General features: G+C 52.8%; 1 protein-coding gene across 1 annotated transcript in view; it reads right to left on the bottom strand.

Annotated features, from left to right (window-relative positions):
- CDH23 (cadherin related 23) overlaps positions 1–19,127 on the bottom strand; it is a 443,685-nt gene that overhangs the window by 312,326 nt on the left and 112,232 nt on the right. Inside the window, exons 4-6 of the mRNA XM_029245124.1 lie at positions 16,208–16,350; positions 15,473–15,520; positions 15,274–15,366 (exon numbers count right to left, since the gene is read on the bottom strand). Of these exons, the coding sequence (XP_029100957.1) occupies positions 15,274–15,366; positions 15,473–15,520; positions 16,208–16,350 (284 nt within the window). The remainder of the gene's footprint in view (positions 1–15,273; positions 15,367–15,472; positions 15,521–16,207; positions 16,351–19,127) is intronic.

The following is a 19,127-nucleotide window of genomic DNA, read 5'->3' as shown; positions in this document are numbered from 1 at the left end:
TGCCACTGCTCATCAACTACTAGGCCTGAACAGCTCTCGGTCCTGGGGAGAGAACACTGAGACCCATGTCCAGGGAGGCAGCAGGGACTGACGTGCCCCAGGTCTTCGCTGTCACAACACTCATTCTACTCTCTCCTTCTAGGGGCAGGAATGCCACCCAGACCCCTCTGAGTGCCACAGCATGATGGCATAATTCAGCTGGGCCACAACCTGGGGAGCTGGGGTCTAGTCTTCATGTCATTTCATACCCATTGGCTCATCTGTGTCTTAACAACAACGCTGACTAGTTAGGAAGTTAGCTAGAGCTAAGGGTATTAACCCCACTGCATAGATGGGTAAACTAAGGCCCAAGGAGATGGAAGGAGAGGCCCAAAGACATGAGGAAGAATCTCAGTCTGGTGTCCCTTTAAGATACACTGCTGCCATGGGAGGTGAGGGCTGTGGAGTGGGGGTGAGGTCTGCTCCAGTCCAATGAATCTAGGCGGGAAGGAACTTATCTCCACTCCCTTATTATGATGTGACTGCCCCCATCTGAAGACGGTTTTCACAGGGGAGGCATAACCAAGGGTCTATACCGTGAATCCTGCACACTCAGTGAACTCCTGAGCACACATGTTCCATGCTCGTGCCCCAACCCATGTCACACGTTGGAGGGCTCCAGAGCAGTGCCCAGAGGAAGAGGTCTGGCCCACCCTCTCCCACCCAGCTGTGCTTTCGTCTGCCTGGCCAGCTTGGTGCTAATGGCTTTGATGGCAGCGTCCCCTCCCTGTGTCCTCCTGGCCTCCTGCTGGCTGTGGCCAATTGGCTCATGATTTACCGCTCCGGGGCGCTGACCCGTGAGGGAGACACACGGGACAGAAGGAGGCAGGGCGGACGTCATGCCTGAGGTGTGTGCACGCACCTGTGTCCTGGTGCAGGGGTGGGAAGGTATCTCTCCAGGAGCACGCTGCCCAGCTGGGCTCTCTAGGACTGGGAGCGGCATCCCACCCTCTCGCTATCCTATGCTGGCCATGGCACCGGGCACCGTCTGGACAGAGGAGGACGGGGGGAGACCTCGAGAGGGCTGCCAGGAGCCTCAGCCTGGAGGGCACGCCCAGGAGCCTAGCACCCCTCTCACAGTGGTCCGCCGCCTGCTGGGTCCTCTGAGAATCCAGGCACGCATGCCATGAACACCTCCACGGCCCCGCCTCCCGACCCACTGTCAACAGAGGCAGCACAGCACGGGTGGGGGACCTGGAGGTGAACCAGCTGTGTTCACATCCCAGATCAGCCACTGACTTAACCTCTCTGAGCCTCAGATTCCCCACCTTAAAAGTGGGGATAGGGCTTCCCTGGTGGCGCAGTGGTTGGGAGTCCGCCTGCCGATGCAGGGGACACGGGTTCGTGCCCCGGTCCGAGAAGATCCCACATGCCGCGGACCGGCTGGGCCCGTGAGCCATGGCCGCTGAGCCTGCGCGTCCGGAGGCTGTGCTCCACAACGGGGGAGGCCACAACAGTGAGAGGCCCACGTACCGCAAAAAAAAAAAAAAGTGGGGATAATCCCAATACCTACAGCACAGATGGGTGATACAAAGTACCAAGTGAACGCAAGTACAGTCCCCATTATTGTTATTACTGTTGTTATTCAGTGCCTTCCTCACGCCCAGTACCCCTGGCCCTCATGGGTTCAAGGAATTATAAGATTCAGATCCCATCTTTAATCAGTTCATGAATCCTGGGACTTGGGACCAGGAGAACCCACACATCAGACAAGAGTTATAAACAGAAGCTGGAACAGGAGGTGGGAGGAAGGCAAGGTCACTGAGCCCATGCCAGGCCTGCTAGGGGTCCAGTGCCCCGTCCCTTCCTCAGTAATGCCCCTGAAGCCAGAAAGGACTTTTCTATCTTGTGGGGTCTACACTCACCTCAGATATAAGGAAGAAGATGGGGTGCCCAGATGCAGGGGAAGCCTCTCCTGGCCTCAGACCCAAACCAGTCCCTGCTCCCTCCCTCCCCAGCCCAGACTGAGAACTCCCACAGGTGACCCAGGCTGCTGCAGGGCCGGGTGGTGGAGGGGAAGGACAGAGCTGAGAGAGCCAATTTGCCAAGCTCATTTAGAGTTCGTGTGTCCAATTCTGCTGCCTGGAGGGAGACATGCTTGATCTCCATTCATGCCACATGCCACAAGGGACTTGGGAGTTAGGAGGGGGGCAGCGGGGGCGGGGGGTGGGCAGTGGGGCCCAGCTTTCCCGTAGCACTAAAGCTGGGATAGGTGACTGCCCTGTTCCACCCATCAGCCATCCAGAGGGGGCCAAGCTTTGGGTGATGGCTGCCTGAGTCCTCAAGCACTGGCCTCCCACCCTGCTTTAAAGGTGCCACTGTGGGTGAGCAGGACCCAGCCAGGACCTCCTGGAGGCCAGGGACAATATCTCACTCCTCTTGTGTCCCCAGGACTCAGCATGGACTTGGCATCCAGGAAGTTTGATGAATGAGTGAATAAATGAATGAGGGTGGGGTCAGGGGCATGGGACCAAACTTCCACATCCCAATACTGCTCTGGTAGTAAGCCAAGAAGAAACTCCTCTATCTCCGTCTCTGGGCTCATTGGTGCCAAGAGGTCAAGCTTTCCAGGAGGGTCTCCAGCACTCAAGCACCTGCTAAGCCCTCCTCTGGGCAATGGGGAGGTCTTCCTGGGGTCCCAGGAGCATGGCAGCCAGTTCTTGGATGCAGCACTTCGCAACACAATGCTCCACACCCTCATCTGCAAGCTCTCCCTTTCTCTATACCCACAGAATGGGCTCTTAGGCTCTCCCACCTCACCCCACCTGGTTTCTACAAGGCTTCTTCCCAGCCAGGGGCCCTCCCCAGCTCTGGGTGCCCCTGCCCCATGGCTGGCCCTCATGGATCATCCCTAATGACCACCAGCCTCACACCTACGTCCAGACAACCCACCTCTAGGTACACATATCCTCCTGCCTGAAGGGCCCCAAAGGAGCAAGTGAAGTAGAGTTTGGGGGTTTTGGAGGGGTGTGCTGTAGAATGCGTGCCCTACTACTCTGCCTTCCAAGTACCTGTATCTGTCTCCTACCTCTGCTGAAACAAAGTCCCACTTAGTGGCTTAAAACAATACAAGTTCATCATCTTACGGTTCTGGGGGCCCGAAGTCCAAAATGGGTCTTACTGGACTAAAGTCAAGTGGTTAACAGGCCTGTGTTTCTTCTGGAGGCTCCAAGGGAGAATCTGTTTCCATGCCCTTTCCCGCTTCTAGAGGCCACACTCATTCCTTGGCTAATGGCCTCTTCTTCCTTGGTCAGACCAGCAGCATAACAACTTCAGATCTCTCTCTCTGACCTCTGATTCCATGGTCACATCTCCTCTGATTCTTCTACCTCCGTCTCATAAGGACCCTTGTGATTACAGTGGGATCACACAGATCAGCCAGATATCTCCCCATGGAGGCCCATAACTTCATCACACCTGCAAAATCCCTTTTGCCAAGTGAGGTAACATAGTCCCAGGTTCCTGTGATTAGGATGTGGACATCTTTGGGGCTACTCTTCTACCTACCATACCCCAGTCCCATTAAATGATGCCCTTTCCTCCAACATCCTTGAGTGAGGTGCCCTCATTTCCCATTGCTGCCTGCAACTCCGGTGAGACCAGCCTCAACCCTTCTCCGAAGGCCTTGGTGGGGGACTCGCCAGCACTTCTGAGCTGCCTTCAGCATCAGGCCTTGGGAACAGAGCACACCAGGAATGGTTCATGAAAAGCGGGGAGGGAATAGCCGTGCCAAGGCCCTGTGGCACAATGCCCTCGGGCACCAGAAAGAAGGTAAAGGCACAAGAAGGCACAGAGCCAAGGGGAGGTGAAGAAGGGGCTGGGGCCAGACCCTGCCAGCCTGGTGGGATTCTGGTCACCATCCTCAGAACACCACGGAAAGGTTTTAGTGACAGCCCTTGCACATCACAGGGACTCAGTACAATTGAGTGAATGGACGGATGGGAGAATGAATGCATGAGCCTGTCTACCTTCCTTCCTTTCTCACCAGTGACCTGCCCCAAACCTCCCTCCTGCACAGCAACAGTTAATGGGATCTGCCAGGCTTGCTCACTTATTTATTTATTTCCCCAGGCTGCTGTCACCGACCCGTGCAGCTCGAGCGTGGCTCCGTGGAAATGTCCGTAATCGCCAGCACACTTTAGGCATTACTTCCACACCATTTACGGCTTTCCGCGCCAATAGTTGCTGTTGCGTTTCCCTCCATCTCCATCTTTTGGGCTGTGTTGGGTGGGTTTTTTGTTGTTTTTTGAAAAGGTCTCGTGGCCCCTGAGTTTGGGGGATCTGATGGTTTGGGGAGGTGGGAAGAAAGACAATGCTTTGGGAGATTTATTATTCCTCTCCCATTGCCCTGGCCCTGCCCCAGCCCTGAATAGAGAAGGGAAAAATACAAAACAATCACTTCAAGCTGCTAAGAAGCCTTTAAAGATTTTTGTGTTTTCTCATGCAGGCCTGAGACTGGGTTGCTGGTAGGAGATGCAGCTTTGTGGAAGCCTGAAGGTGCCGGAACTCAATAAAGGTCACTTCAACCAAACACCTCCCCCCATCCACCTTCTCCAGACCCAAGGCTGCCCTCTCAGAAGCCGGCAGGCTTACAATAAACCCCAAACCCCAAGTGTATACGCTGGGGGTAAAATGCATTTGGACTCACTCTGGGGGGCAGTTACAGAGAAGACAGCATCTGGGACTAGCTGTGTAGCCTTGGGCAAGTCACTTAACCTCTCTGGGCCCATTTCTCCAGCTATAATATGAGGACAAGCACACCCTTCTTACCAGGTGAAAGACTTCTAAGAGGATCGAAGGAGACTGTATGAGGGAAGGGGCCCACATCCTTTTTTCCCTTCCCCTTCCTCTCAACCCAAGTTTCAACCACTGCATTTAGTGTCCCGTGCAGCCTCCTGTCCCAGCACTCAGGCAGCTCCATATCCACCTGCAGAGATGACCCCTGACTAGGGAGGGGCTGCCTAGAGGTGATGCCCACAGGTGATAGTCCTTCCAGCCTTGCCGTGTGTGGGCTGTAGGCTGAGCCCTGCACATGCCTCATCTCATGTCCCCTGCACAGTGGCAGCCCTGCATCAGCACCACACCCATTCCATCAGAGACAGGAAGTTTCCTAGGGACTCACAGATATAAGTTGTGAGACCAAGATTCAAACCATTAACCTAACAACTGTGGGAAGTGACCTCCGAGACGAAGCTGGCTGCCTCTACCCCGGGTCTTAGGTGATGATAAAAACCTAATAGAATGTATACTATAAAATGAAAATGCACAAAAGTAATCCATGGGGTTAGAAGTCAGGACAGTGCTTACTTTCTGGAGGGAGGAGGAAGGACTGGAAAAGTCACAAGGGGGCTTCTAGGAGCTGGAGAGGTTCTGTTTCTTGATCCAGATGTGGTAACACAAATATGTTCACTTCGCAATTAACTCAAACTTATGAACACTTACGATTGTTCATGTCTCTATATGTATGCTTAGGTAATACGTAGACTCAAAAAAAAGGAAGAAAAGAAAGGAAGGAAGGGAGGGAAGAAAAGAAAAGAGAAGAAGAGAAAAGAAAAGAAAAGAAAAGAAAACTCATGAAGCCTGCAGGGCCATCGGAGAAAATACCCCAGGGGTTAATCTGTCCTACTTGCATGAGGCTTTAAGTTCAGGGCCTTCCTGTCCGTCCTGACCTTGACCCCCACTATGCAGTAGACAGGCTCAGGACTAACAGTCCCATTTAACAGAGGGGAAAATTGAGCCCTAGAAGGGGGAAGCGACTCACCCAGCCACAGGTGGTGGGGTTCCTGTCCCCTCCAGGCTACAGCTGTCCCCACTTTAACTTGCTGAGCTGCACGGACAGGTGACAAGACAGGAGGGGCTGCCCACTGGCTGAGCCCGCCCGAGGAAGACTCAGCACCCAGACCTGGGACTGGTTGGCCTCTCTTGTCCATGAGGGGGCCTGGGGCCACCTCAGGAAAGAAAGGCCAGGCCAAGGTTAGGAGGCAGAGGGTTGGCCCAGGAGTGGGGTTTAGAAGCCAGGATGGATGGAATGGGTGTAGGAGCAATTCCAAGGGCAGGGACTGATTTACCAGGTGACCTTGGGCAAACCTTTGACCCTCTCTGGCTTTGTTGATCTCTACAGAATGTGTGGTGGGATGGAGTCACCTCGACGGTCCTTCTGGTGCTGGCTTCAAGGAGTCTATTTGAAATGCTCTCTGCCTATTACTAGTTATTTCTAGGTGACTCTGTTTCCATTTTTTCCTTGTCACATCTTAGTTTCATGTTTTCCTCATGTTTCCTGTCTCTCACTGGACTGTAAGTTTCTTGTCCACTAACACCCCCAATATCAACCAATCAGTACACAGCAACGGAGCCCACCTGTCGAGCTCCTTGGCCTTCCAAGCAACTTTCCTGAAGTTCTCTGGGAACATTTCAGAACAACAGGAATGCCGATCAGCTACCCTGTGGATGTGCTTCTTCGTATACACGCTCTCACTGAACTCTCACAACAACCTCAATGTATCCCTATTTTATAGATGAAGAAACAGAGGCTCCGGGAGGCTAAACCCCTTGTTCATGGCCTCCCAGTGTGGAGCGAGAGCCCATGTGTGCCTGCCTCCATCACAGCGTTGCAGTAGGGACCAGGGTCCCTGTGTCACAGATGGGGCTCAGGTTCTCACGATGCAGTGAAGCCATGGCTGCTCCTGGATGCACAAGGGACCTTCTTCAACCCTCTGTTTCCTAAACCTGTTCTCCCACCCAAGGTGTAAGGAGACCTCACTGCCTGGAGGAAAAGGGGTGCAGGCAGGAGTTTTACACCCTTCCTCCATCAGGGCCCCACCACGGGAGAGAGGAGGACAGTAAAGAGAAAGGGAGATGAAAGACGCCAGATGGGCTCCGGCACACGAGGCTGACAGCCCAGCAGTGCTGCAGGAACATCTCCAGCAGGCAGCTATCATCTCCTTCCATTCAGAGGTTCTTTATTTAAAGGGCGGGGGGCACAATAAAAGGTATCCCGGCACGTGCCAGAGAATCCCTAATGCACACGAGCTGGGCTCCACACACGGTCCCCTGCTTCATATTCATGGCAGAGGGTCCTGCAGTCATTGCAATGGAATTATATGGACCCCCAAAGACTCCCAGTGAGAATCGGTGAGGAAACCGACATAATTAAAAACATTATTACCATTCAGACAAAATAATAATTTCAATCACATCTGGGCTCCTTCCGTCTCCTGTTGCCACACTGTCCTCTTTCCTCGTGCTGGGGGTGGGGGTGGGTGCCCACAGCCCTGGCCACACCCCACGGGCATGGAAGGAGCTGCCACAGGGATCTCGGGGGATGGGGGGCCCTGGGTTTCACTCCACAGGGTGGAGGAGGGAGCAAGGAGCTTTGGACTGTGTGGCTAGGCTGAGCTCTCTGGGCCTGGGTTTTGTGGGACTCCATTTACTCCCTCCCGGGCGCCCACCCAAGACGAAGGAGGAGGTGGCAGAAAGATGTTGACTCTTCCCTGCAGGCAGGCTGAGCAGCCTGGCATTTACCCATGTGTGGGTCTCCGACTTCTCACGAAAATGTGTTGCGTGCACATTTGGTGACTGAAGTCTTGGAGGCTACCTCTGGGCGCACACTAACCCTGCAGGTCACACGGAAGGGGCACAGCTATGACCATGGCTGGGTCCTGACCATTGAGGATGGTCCTCACTGCAGACAGTGGGCAGTGGGCTCTGCGTGAAGCTTCTCCACTGAACCCCCATAGCCTGTGCATGGGGCTGTGTGACAGCATCCAGCCTTGGATGGGAGGAAGCCTGTGCTCGGAGCCCAGAGTCCCCAGCTCGTCTCCCTGGGCAACATTTGGCAAACCACAGCAGGTCATGGCAAAGTTGCAAAAAGAGCCATGCAAAGATGCTGAAAAATGAGAGAGGGAAAGACTGTGGCTCTAGTTGCAAGCATATCTGATGCCAGGGGACTTAGGGAAAACGGTCACCTTGTATTGGCCTCAATTTCTCTCATCTTGAAAATGGGAAGAATAACTTTCCCTTGACTTACAGAGTTGTCATGAGGACAAATGAAAGACAGTGAAAACACTAGGACATAGAGAAGACATTACTTAAATAAGTGTGCGCGTGCGCGCGCGCGCACACACACACACACACACACACACACACACACACACACACACACCCCACAACCTCAAGAATGTAGAAAGAGGCAGCCCTATTGCTTTGCGCATATGCATATCTTCATTGCTACAAGCCCAAAGCTCGCTGTCCTTGCTGCTGCAGGCTGAGACACCCGCATGCTGGGAGAAAGGAGGGGTTCCAGGTATCCGTCACTGTGCTGATAACAGGGGGAGACCAGAAAAGGCACAGGCACCGGCTGCTCACCGAGGGACACAGAGACATGGCCCAGGTTGCCACCTGGCTAGAACAAACTACTCTGACTCTAGCCAGCAGGATCCAGAGCCCCTGAAATGATTTATTGGCCTCCCTCTCCCAGATCAATAGGCGGGTGGTTATAGATGCAGAGGGAGCCCCCAGGTACCGTGGTCCCGAGGTATAAATTAATATGGCCTGTCAAGGGTCTGCCTCTCCTGGCGTGGGAGATGACACTCTCATGAGCAGAGCTGACACCTCAGGGGGGATGGCAGGCACAAGCCAGTGGAAGTCCCCCTCACCCCCCATCTCTCTCTGCAAACCGGGGATGCAGTTTATAAATCATTCAGCATCTGATGGGCACTCCTTGAGGAGGGCAGCTGGGGGCACCGCTGTAGGGCCCAGTGGGTGCTAATAAGTTTGGCAAGTCCGCCTCCTCAGGCTCTGGGCCACTCCGGGCTCCCCACACGCCCACGGCACATGGGATGGCATGGCTGAGATTCAGGAATTGGCAGGCAACAGAGGGCGTCAGTGAGCACCAGCAACGGGCTCTTTGCATAAATGCTCCCGCTGTCCTCCCAGCCACCCAAGAGGCACAGGAAGCAGCAGGGCTCTGCCCACTCGTGAAGTTCACGTCCAAGGGACAGGTCCTAGACTGGGTGCTGAGGACGCACAGGTGGCCAAGCTCTGTTACTGTTCTGTCTGACGGGAGACACGGACATACGAACAACAACTACAACCATGAGCATTTATTGGGCATTTACACTGGGCACTATGCTAAGTACTTCTCTTACATGGTCCCATACACTTTAATCCTCACAACAATTTTGCAAGGCAATATAATTATTTCCATTTTGCAGGTAGAATTGAAGCTATCTGCCAAAGGACCCGTAACCAGACTTGTCTCTGAATCCTGGCTCCATCCTTGCCTAGCTTTGGGCAACTTATATAACCTCTCTACTTCCCCGTCCACATCTGTAGAATGCGAACATGAGTGGCTACCCCATGAGGTGAGGACTCAGTGAGCTCCCACACTGGAAGTATGGCATTGGGCACATAGGAAGCTCTTAATTACAACAAAACATCAAATTATTATTATCATTATAGAAATGAATTATTTACTTTGTTTCATTGACAGAAGATTGACAGGAATACTCTTCTCCCTGTTTTCCCATCTCTAGTAAGGATATACAAGGAGTAACTTTCATTTGTCTTTATTAAGTGACATGGAGAGATGGTGTGGCCTAGTGGGACCCAGCGCCAGGAGCCCTGGGTTCTGGCTCCGACCCTGTCCCCAGCCAGCTTTGAGGCTCAGGCAAGGACTCTCAGTCTCTCAGGCCCCTGTCAACTCGTCCCAGCACCACCCGTCCCCACTTCTAGCCTCATCCGACCTTACAGCTGGTCACCCAAAGCCAGGGGTGACAAAGATCTATGCAGGACCTGTCCATCACAGAAACTGGGGAGGGACCCAGAGGGCCCAGGCCCACTTCCAGCCTGGCTTTGTTTCTACAAGGTAACAGTGGGCACCTGCAAGGGACACACACACCTATACAGTCACTGTCCCGCCTCAGCAGGATCTCTGGTCAGGAGTTAGAGTTCATATTCCTCTTCGGGAAATTCCAATATATGAAAAGAAGCTAAAGGATCACAGAAAGTACTGATATTCAGAGACAACATAATCTGCTTCTCTGACTAACAAACTCCTACTCATCCTCTAAGGTCCCAAACAAATAGCCCCCCCATATATAGACCAGGTCACGCCTTCCACAGTCCCCTCCATAGGTCTACGCCCTCCACCCTACTTTGCACATTCTAAGCTACCATAGCATTTAATACATTTAGACATAGTTAGACATCTACTTACTTGTTTTTCTCTCTGTAAAATTACCTTCCCTGAGCACAAAGACCCTGGTCTCAATCACCAGTAGTTTATGGTGACTGAGTGTGGCTCAATTCTGTAGTTTATGCTGTGGCTAAAATATATTATGAGCCAAAAACTGGGCTAAGGGCTTTTCCTACCTGCCTTATTATAGCTCTCACAATAACCCCACAAGGCAAATATTGTTGCCCATCTTATAGATAAGAAAACTGAGCTCCATAAAGGTTAGATTCCTTCCAAAGTTGTACAGCTAGCAAACAGTAGAGTCTGTTTTTTCTACCCTGCATATCCAAGCCAGCTGAAAATCCCTGGGCCCTGCTCCATAGCTGTTCAACAAATGTTTGTGTTCATTTCAAACAACTTGAGTGGATCAAAGCACAGCGGATCAGATTTGGGCTTTGAAGGATAAGCAGAATAGAGTTAGGCTGAGAGAAGAAAGGAAACACTCCAGTACTAGTTAGAACAGTACAAAGTGTGTTTTACAAAGAAAAGAGAGAGACACAGACACACGCTCAGAGGCACTGGATCAGCCCCTTGGCTGACAGGAGGATTCGTGTTGAGGAATACCAGAAGATAAGTTGAGAAAGGTAGGTTGAGGCCAGATGGATAAAAGCCTCCACTGCCCAGCTAAGGAGGCTGAACTTCTCAGAACTTCAACGACATGGCCATCCCTGACACTTCAGAGGCCCTCCTTGACCCAAGGAGCCACCTGGCACCATCTGACTTCTAACCTCACGCCATCCTCCTGCCAAACACCCAGGCCCGAGGGTCACCTCCCCAGGGCACAGCTGGAGGGACACTGAAGGTCAGCGAGGTGGGCACGCACCCCTAACAGAGGTGCTGGAGCAGCGTCACTGGGCACAGACACAGGCAAACACGTTTGAGCAAATTGGAACGCCGTAAAAGTCTATTACAGCAAATCAAACAGCAGTCAGCATGACAGCCATTAGCCTGAAATGAATACACAGGGGCTTAATGAGGTCTGTCAAGGCTGGCTTGGTGAATTAAGTTGCCAATTCTAGCAGGATTTCCCTTTTCTTTACGGACTTGAAAGCATCCACGCTGCCTCTGCCTCGTTAGGGCTTCGACAAGTGAATTGCAGGGCCTTTCACCCTGATAAAATGGATAATTACATGTAGAACAGCTTAGTGAGGGGAGAGGGGTGGGCAGGAGGGGCACCAAGAACAAACAAACCAAAACACACCTGTCTGGCTTAGGCAGGGGCTTTCAGAGGGAGAGGGGGCAGGGCTGGGTGGGCAGGGGGTAGGTGAGCTTCTCCCAGGAAAGGGGCAGTGCCTGGTCTTGACCCGCCTCCCATATGCTCCTATTCCAGGCCTGAGGACGTGGGTCCCCGTGGGTGATGTCTCTAGGCAGCTGTTGACAGGCTGAAAGTTCCCCTCAAAGGTGGGCTACCCCAGCACCTCTCGGAAACCCTCTGATGGGGAAGGGCCACAGATATTATCCCCCAGGGCTTGCTGTCACCATGGAGTTAAAAATGCAGCTTCCTGGGCCAGCTGTCCCCCAACTACTGATTCAGAATTGCAGGGGCGGACTTCCCTGGTGGCGCAGTGGTTAAGAATCCGCCTGCCAATGCAGGGGACACGGGTTGGAGTCCTGCTCCAGGAAGATCCTACATGCCGCGGAGCAACTAAGCCGTGCACCACAACTACTGAGACTGTGCTCTAGAGCCCGCGTGCCACAACTACTGAGCCTGTGTGCCTAGAGCCCGTGCTCCGCAACAAGAGAAGCCACCGCAATGAGAAGCCCGTGCACCGCAACTAAGAGTAGCCCCCACTCGCCGCATCTAGAGAAAGCCTGCACGCAGCAACGAAGACCCAACGCAGCCAAATAAATAAATTAATTAATTTAAAAAAAAAAAAAGAATTGCAGGGGCCCGGGAATATGCCTCCCAACAGTCCCCCAGGAAATTCTGATGGGGTATGTTTGGGAGCCTCTGATTCATCACCTCTCCGGCATTCAGTACTAGATGGCTTCTGAAACACGGGGTTCTCCTGCTTCTGCTTGTATAACTTCAGGGATGGCGAGCTCAGTACATCCTCAGCAGGACAGGGGAGTAGATTGTGGGGTGGGTCTCATTAGAAAGTTCTTCCATATGTAGACCTAGATTTACCTCCCTGTAACTTGTTCCCCACGCCTATCCCTGGGTTTTGGACACAACAGACCCAAACATTATCAGGGCCCCTAGGGCTGGGGGGAGTGGAAGTTGGGAAGGTTAGGGATGGTGTGCAGGTGGCTAGGATGACCAAAAGAGGAGCTGAGTGGATGGAGGCAGCCACTGGAGGTCTTTGTCAGCCCTCAAGGAATAATGAAGCACTGGAGGATAAGAAAGGAGCCACTCCTGCTGGGATGCCTCCTCAGATCACGGCATGTCAGTCCTGGAAGGGGCCTGGCCCAACTCCCCAGTTTAACAGCTGTTGGAGTTGAAGCCAGCAGAGGGGCAGTGACAGGTCTGAAGTCTCACCCAGCCAGTTGCTGGCACAATCAGGACTAGAACCCAGATGTCTTGACCTCCAGTCTCCCTCTTCCCACCATACAACACAGGAGCTCCGCTGCTCACCTTGGCGAGCTTCTCCTGGAAACCCACCTCCTCCTGGAAGCCTGTTGAGATTTCTCTGATCATTCTGGCAGCCCCTCAAGACTGATGCCTCACAGGGTCTGCAGTGACCCCTGTCTCTCTGGTTTGCATTCTCATCCTATTCACATCCATAGGGCCTCTTTCACTGAATCGGGCTTCTCAAGGGCAAGGGCCTGGGGTTTCCAGGGTGACTTCAATGTCAGCAGGAGACCCCTGCCTGAATTCTGGGCCAGGACCAGCAGACTCTTCCCTGGTACTCCAGCTGGGGCTTGAGCCAGGCAGCTAAGCTCTAGCTCAGGTGACCACCCCAGGCCAGGGCTGGTCAGTGCCAAGCCACCTCGGGTCAGGAGGGGCCAGGCCTCCATCCAGCTGACACCACATCCCCGCTGGCCACACGGAGCAGCCCTGAGCAGGGCATCGAGTATCAGGCCACCGAAGTGACCTGATAGGTAGGTTTACATGCAAGCGAGTAAACCACACAGGCCTTCTTCCAAGGACTGTGTGTCCTTCCAGCCGGCCCCTCTTGGCCTACCCTCTCCGCATCAGATGGGCAGGAGGCAGGCCATTTTATCCCACCTGTCCTCTGCTTTTATTAGATAAGGAGGACCATGGCCCAGAGAGGTTAAGTGACATGCCCAAATGGACCCAGCAATCTGGGAGCAGAGCAGGGGCTAGGCCTGGGGTCTCTGGCCTCTGGTTCTGGCTCCCCTCATTATATATTCCTCTGGCCTCCCAGGTCTCTGTGCAGTGAGAGCCTGGCACAGCACCAAGCCCACAGCAGACACTCAGTAAATATTTGTTAAATAAATGAATGACTGAAGAGGCTCTCTCCTTGGAGGCAGGGGCCTTTGGAGAATCCTGGGGGATTCCAACAGGGTGGTATTGGAGGTCACATCTTCTCCTGGCAAGGGAGAGAGGAAAAGGCTGGCCCTGGCCCAAGGGCTGGGAAGCAGAGATGTGACCCCTCATCCCCTTGCTATTGCTGCTGTCTGCTGCCCCCCCGTGAGGGAAGGCAGAGGGCAGCCATGCCTGCCAGGATGGCAGCTGAGCAATGGGTGCAAGGCTCATTAACTCCGAGCTGTGCCCTTGGTTTCTGAGCCCGGGAATAGAGTGCAGGCTGGCACGTAGAGACCATTAAATTAGAGAGACTTCCAAATGAGCGGGGGCCTGGAGCCAAGCTGCAGTCCTGGGCACACCGGCCACAGCTCAGGGCACCGTGTCCCCATGCTTGGGACGGCAGGCTCTCTCTCCCTATGTCCCACCCCATCAGGGGAAGGGCATGAGTACCTCTGGTGTGTCCCACCTGCACATCTCTCCTACTTCACTCTGTCTGGCACAAGCACAGGACCCTTGGCTCACAGCTGAGTAAGGAGGGCCAGCAACCGGAACTTAGAGGCATGAGATCAGGTTTCTTCATCCCTGAGGAATCTGAAGCTGCCCTGGGAGTCAGGAGGCTCAAAGTCAAAGCTGTGTGCCCTTGGGCAAGTCACTCTCCCACACTGAGCCTCACTTTTCTCATCTATAAACTGAATAGATATTTTCTAAACCTCTTTCAGTTTCCTGATCCAATGACCTATAACATAAAGGGGCTAGAACTCCAATGCCATGGTGCCAGGCTGCCTCTCCCCAGTGGATTCCATCTCCCATCATTCCCATCCCAAACCTTTACTGCTGCCACCCAACCTAGAGCCCCGAGGGCAGGCCTGAGGGACACCCAGTTAGAAGCTCTTTACCCTCCACCTTCAAGGTCTTTGAATCGCTGTCAGGCCAGAAGACTGCCATCAGCCACCAGGGAGAGGGACAGTAAGCAATGAGAACGCTGGGGCCATCGGGAGCCAGCAGCCAGCTTATTAACGAACTGTTCGTAATGCAATGATGTGCACTTCTCAATTACCAGCAATGGCGTGGTTTTACCCACACGCACTCATGCAAATACACTGAGTTACACAGACAACCAGCCGAAGGCCAGCAAGACAGCGCAGGGTTCAAGAAAGAAAGCCCCTTCCAGGTACTGCATGCACTTTGCATCCTGGGGGACCTGCTCTAGCCAAAGCTGGGAGGCCTGGGGTTAGGTCTGCCAACGTACCTGCCCAAGGCCCACACTGGCTGTAAATGGAAAAAACGTGCAACCTGCCCCTCCCAACCTCTGTCCTGTCCCTGACTCCGGCTGGAGTTGGGAGGGCTCATCGAAGGCAGGCCCTCTCTCAGGCACAAGGCTCCCGCAGCCAGCAGACAGGCCCCCTCAGAGGCGCTGGCTCAGTCACCAACCTGACCAGAGCAGGTGCTGGGCTGAGGTGTGGGCCGGAGAGGAGCTGGAAATGCCCTTTTTCCAGCATCAGCCTCCTCCCCGGTGGCCCCAGAGCAGCAGGCCCCCAATGTCCCTCAAGTGTGACCCTGGGGCCCCTACCTCAGGAATGCGGACACTGTAGGGCTGATTATGAAATGTGGGTGCGTTGTCATTCACGTCCCCGACCTGGATGTTCACCTTCCGCGTGATCACCTGGCAAGACAAGAGTGGGGAGCTAGCATCAGCCTCCAGCCTCTTTCTACCCAAGGGCTCAGGAACCCCGCCGCCCAGGGAAGCAGGGGCCTTAGGGGACACTCACCCCCTGGTGGTCGCTGACAGAGAACTCCACCATGAACTCGGACTTGGTCTGAAAGAAAACGGAGGGAGGGAGGAGGTCAGAGTTAGAGAGGAGAGCTGAGGCCCTGAGTCCGGAGCCCTACTTGGTGCTGGAGACCCGCCAGCATTGCCCCAGGAGCTGGTCTGGGACTGGATAACTGAAGGCTTCCCTAAAGAATAAGCGTTGCCTTCTGGGTTGGGGAAGTAGGTTCAGAATATGGATCCTTCCCATAAAAGAGCAGTAGATTAGGAGTCAGGAATCTTGTTCTAATCTGGGCTCTGTCTCTAAATGGCTGTGTGATCTTGAGCAAATCACCTCTGGGGCCACTTCAATGTGAGGAGAAAGCAGGGGTTGGGGTTTTGTTCAAACTCTTACCTTAACGTGCTAAGGGCTACCTGTGTCTCGGGAAAACGTCCTTTGGGGGAACATCTGTTGGGGGGGTGTAGATGTGCACACACCGTGGAGCCGCTGTTCTACAGGGGATGAACCCGAGGTCACTGTCCCTTTTGCCTATCCAGTGTTGCCCCTTACTTGGAGACACCCCAAACCACCCTATTCTAACCCCAAGTCCAGACATCAGCACTGGCCTTGGAAGAGGGACACCATTCAGGCAGGAAGATGCTGCTTCAGGGTCAGAAGACGACAAGCCATCCTCCCCCAATGTGTGCTTCTGCCTCCCTAGGGAAGGCCAGGGGCAGAGGTCACGGCGGGTCATACCTCTCTGTCCAGCGGCTGCCGGAGCCACACCACGCCCGTGTCAGGCTCCACGGCAAAGATGCGGGAGGCCTCCTCCCCAGACACGCCGAACACCAGGGGGTCGTTGTCCATGTCTCGGGCCAGCAACTGGGTCACAGAGGAACCTGAAGTACCCGCAGGAGAGAGCAGAGGGCAAAGACGGGAGGTTAATCCATTCTTCAGCACCTTACTCAGGTGGCTGAGTCCCTGTGGGGAGCAGCCGCCCAACAGACCACCAGCAGGCCACTGACTACCGCAGACCCCTGTGCATCTCTGGCTCTGTCCCGGGCTCCCTGCCTCCATCCTGGTCACTTGTCACAGTGTGTAATAGGGAACTGTCATTCACCGCGTTCTGTGACTTCTGCCTGTCCTCTTTTCTTAATTTAGAGGAGTCCTCCAAGTGGCTCAGATGAGTGCAAGCTCCCAACCCTTCAATTCTTACATTCCAAGATGGGCACAGTACTTAGCCCTAGCCACTCAGAGCACTCCATCTCCCTGGTCACAGTGATTGGTTCAGGGATGAGCATGTGACCCAAACTAGACAATCAAAGCCAACCCTGGGACTTCTGCTGGAAGTCTGCTGGAACTGGGAAAGAGTCGCTCTCCTTCCACTGGGGTTGCTAAATTGGTCCTGCTGGCAGCCATCTTTGGCACCAGAGGAAGAGCCTGCCTGAGGTTGAGGCCAACAAGGAGGAAAACAAAGCCAAATGGTACATGGAGAGAGATTCCTGACAGTTTGAGGGTCTGCAGCCAACCGATACCTGAAATTAGCAATTAGCTCCATCCTCTGGACTGCCCAGCTGTATGAGCTAATAAATCACCCTCCCCTTTTTTTTTCTTTTTTTTTTTTTGGTTTTGCCTAAGTAAGTTGAGTTGGATTTCTGTCTTCTGCAAATGGAATCAATATTTTCTTTTTTTTTTTTCCTGGTACAATAATGTTCATGGAAGCTTTATTCATAATAGCCTAAAACTGGAAACCAAAAAAAAAAAAAAAAAGTATCCATGAACAGTCAGATAGATTTTTTTTTTTTTTAGGCAGATAGATTTAAAAACAACAAACAAACCTGTGGTACATTCAATATATTTAAATCTCACAATAGAAAAGGAAAAGTACAAAGCAATATTTTCTAATTCAGAAAATTTTACAAAACCTGGCATTCATTCAACAGTGATTAGGTGCTGGCCTTATGGTAACCACTAGAGTACACAGAGGTTAGGAAGATTTGGAGCACCCTCAGGGAGCTCCAGTCTAGAGCTGGGTGACAAAGCCTAGCTCCTGTCCTCAATCAGAGGACTATGGTATTGCCTTCACCAAGAAACAAAGCCCTGGCCAGAGACCTCCCTGGGCATCAGGATGCCTGGCCTACAGCCCTGCCTAAGAAGTCCTAGAGTAGGTCATCTTCTCCTGGGGTTCACAGCATCCCTCACAAGGTAGGCTTCAGGTAGGGCGATCAACCATCCTGGTTTGTCTAGGACTGAGGCATTTCCCAGGATATGTGCTAAAACCAGGACATCCCAGACAACTGGATCAGCCGGTCACCTTAGCTTCAAGAGGTCCTTAAGCTGCCAGGAACTGTGCAAAATGTTCTGAGTGTACAGTGCGCCATTTTCTGCAGAGAGGGTCTATAGTCTCCATCTGATTCTCAAGGAGTAGTTAGGTTAGAACCATGGCCTTTGGCAAATCACTTCTTTTAAAGCCTCAATTTACCCTATAAAATGAGACAGACACTCTTTCTTTCCCACATACTGACTCTCATATTTGCTGAATAGCTCTGATGGTCTATTAATAGCTAAGGAAGGAAGGATTCTAAACTCTGGGAATTTTATCTAGAAGAGAATGTCGATGAGCTTTTCTTTTATTTATTTATTTATTTTTTTGCGGTACGCGGGCCTCTCACCGTTGGGGCCTCTCCCGTTGCGGAGCACAGGCTCTGGACGCGCAGGCCCAGCGGCCATGGCCCAGGAGCCCAGCCGCTCCGCAGCATGTGGGATCTTCCCGGACTGGGGCACGAACCCGTGTCCCCTGCATTGGCAGGCGGACTCTCAACCACTGCACCACCAGGGAAGCCCTCGATGAGCTTTTCTAAGTCAACTTTTAAAAGACAATTCTAACATGACAAGAGCTAACATTTTGGAGCACTAACCACATTTCAGACACTGGGCTAAAGGATTTCTGTGTACTCCCTAATTCAATCCTTCCTGTTATTCTCCCCACTTGTGGGGAGATAAGGTAACAAAGTGATTAAGTAATTTACCATGCCCACACAATTAGCAAAGGGCAAAGCTGGACTTCAAAGCCCAGGCATTCTGGCCCAGTGCCCACATTTGTTTCCACAACCTTACAAATCTCAACACTTAATATGTGAACTCAAGATTCAGGACTTCCATGGACATGACCCTATCAGGCCCTAAGTGGAAGCCCAATACTTAGGAAAGGAAGATACTGGGCAATCATTAGGCTCTTATGATATGCCAGACATGGTGCTAGCCCGTTCACATGGGTTCTCTCATTAAATCCTCTCAGCAACTCTGTTTGGTAGTCATTATTCTATCCATTATACAGATTAGGAAGTTGAGGCTCAGAAAGGCAAAGTAGCCTCTCCAAGGTCACACAGCAGAGTAGGACATGGCAGCATCCATGGTGATGAGACGAAGTGAGAAGCAGGAGAAGGAGGACTGAAATCATGGAACAGAGACCTTTTGGGGAGCCCAACCTTCCCATTTTAAAGATGGAGAAACTGAAGGCATTTAGTAATTTGCCCAAGGTACAATGGTGAGCAACAGCGTCAGGACTCAAACACAAGTTTCGAGACTCCCAGTGCAGTGCTCTTTCCTAGATGAGGAAGGAGGAGGTACGTGAAGTCATAGATAAACCAAGCACATCTTCTCAAAGCATCTGTGT

The sequence above is a fragment of the Monodon monoceros genome, unplaced genomic scaffold, assembly GCF_005190385.1.
Source record: "Monodon monoceros isolate NGI ecotype Baffin Bay Population unplaced genomic scaffold, NGI_Narwhal_1 Super_Scaffold_4, whole genome shotgun sequence".
NCBI classification, from domain to species: domain Eukaryota; kingdom Metazoa; phylum Chordata; class Mammalia; order Artiodactyla; family Monodontidae; genus Monodon; species Monodon monoceros.
This window is presented reverse-complemented; position numbering and strand designations above follow the sequence as displayed.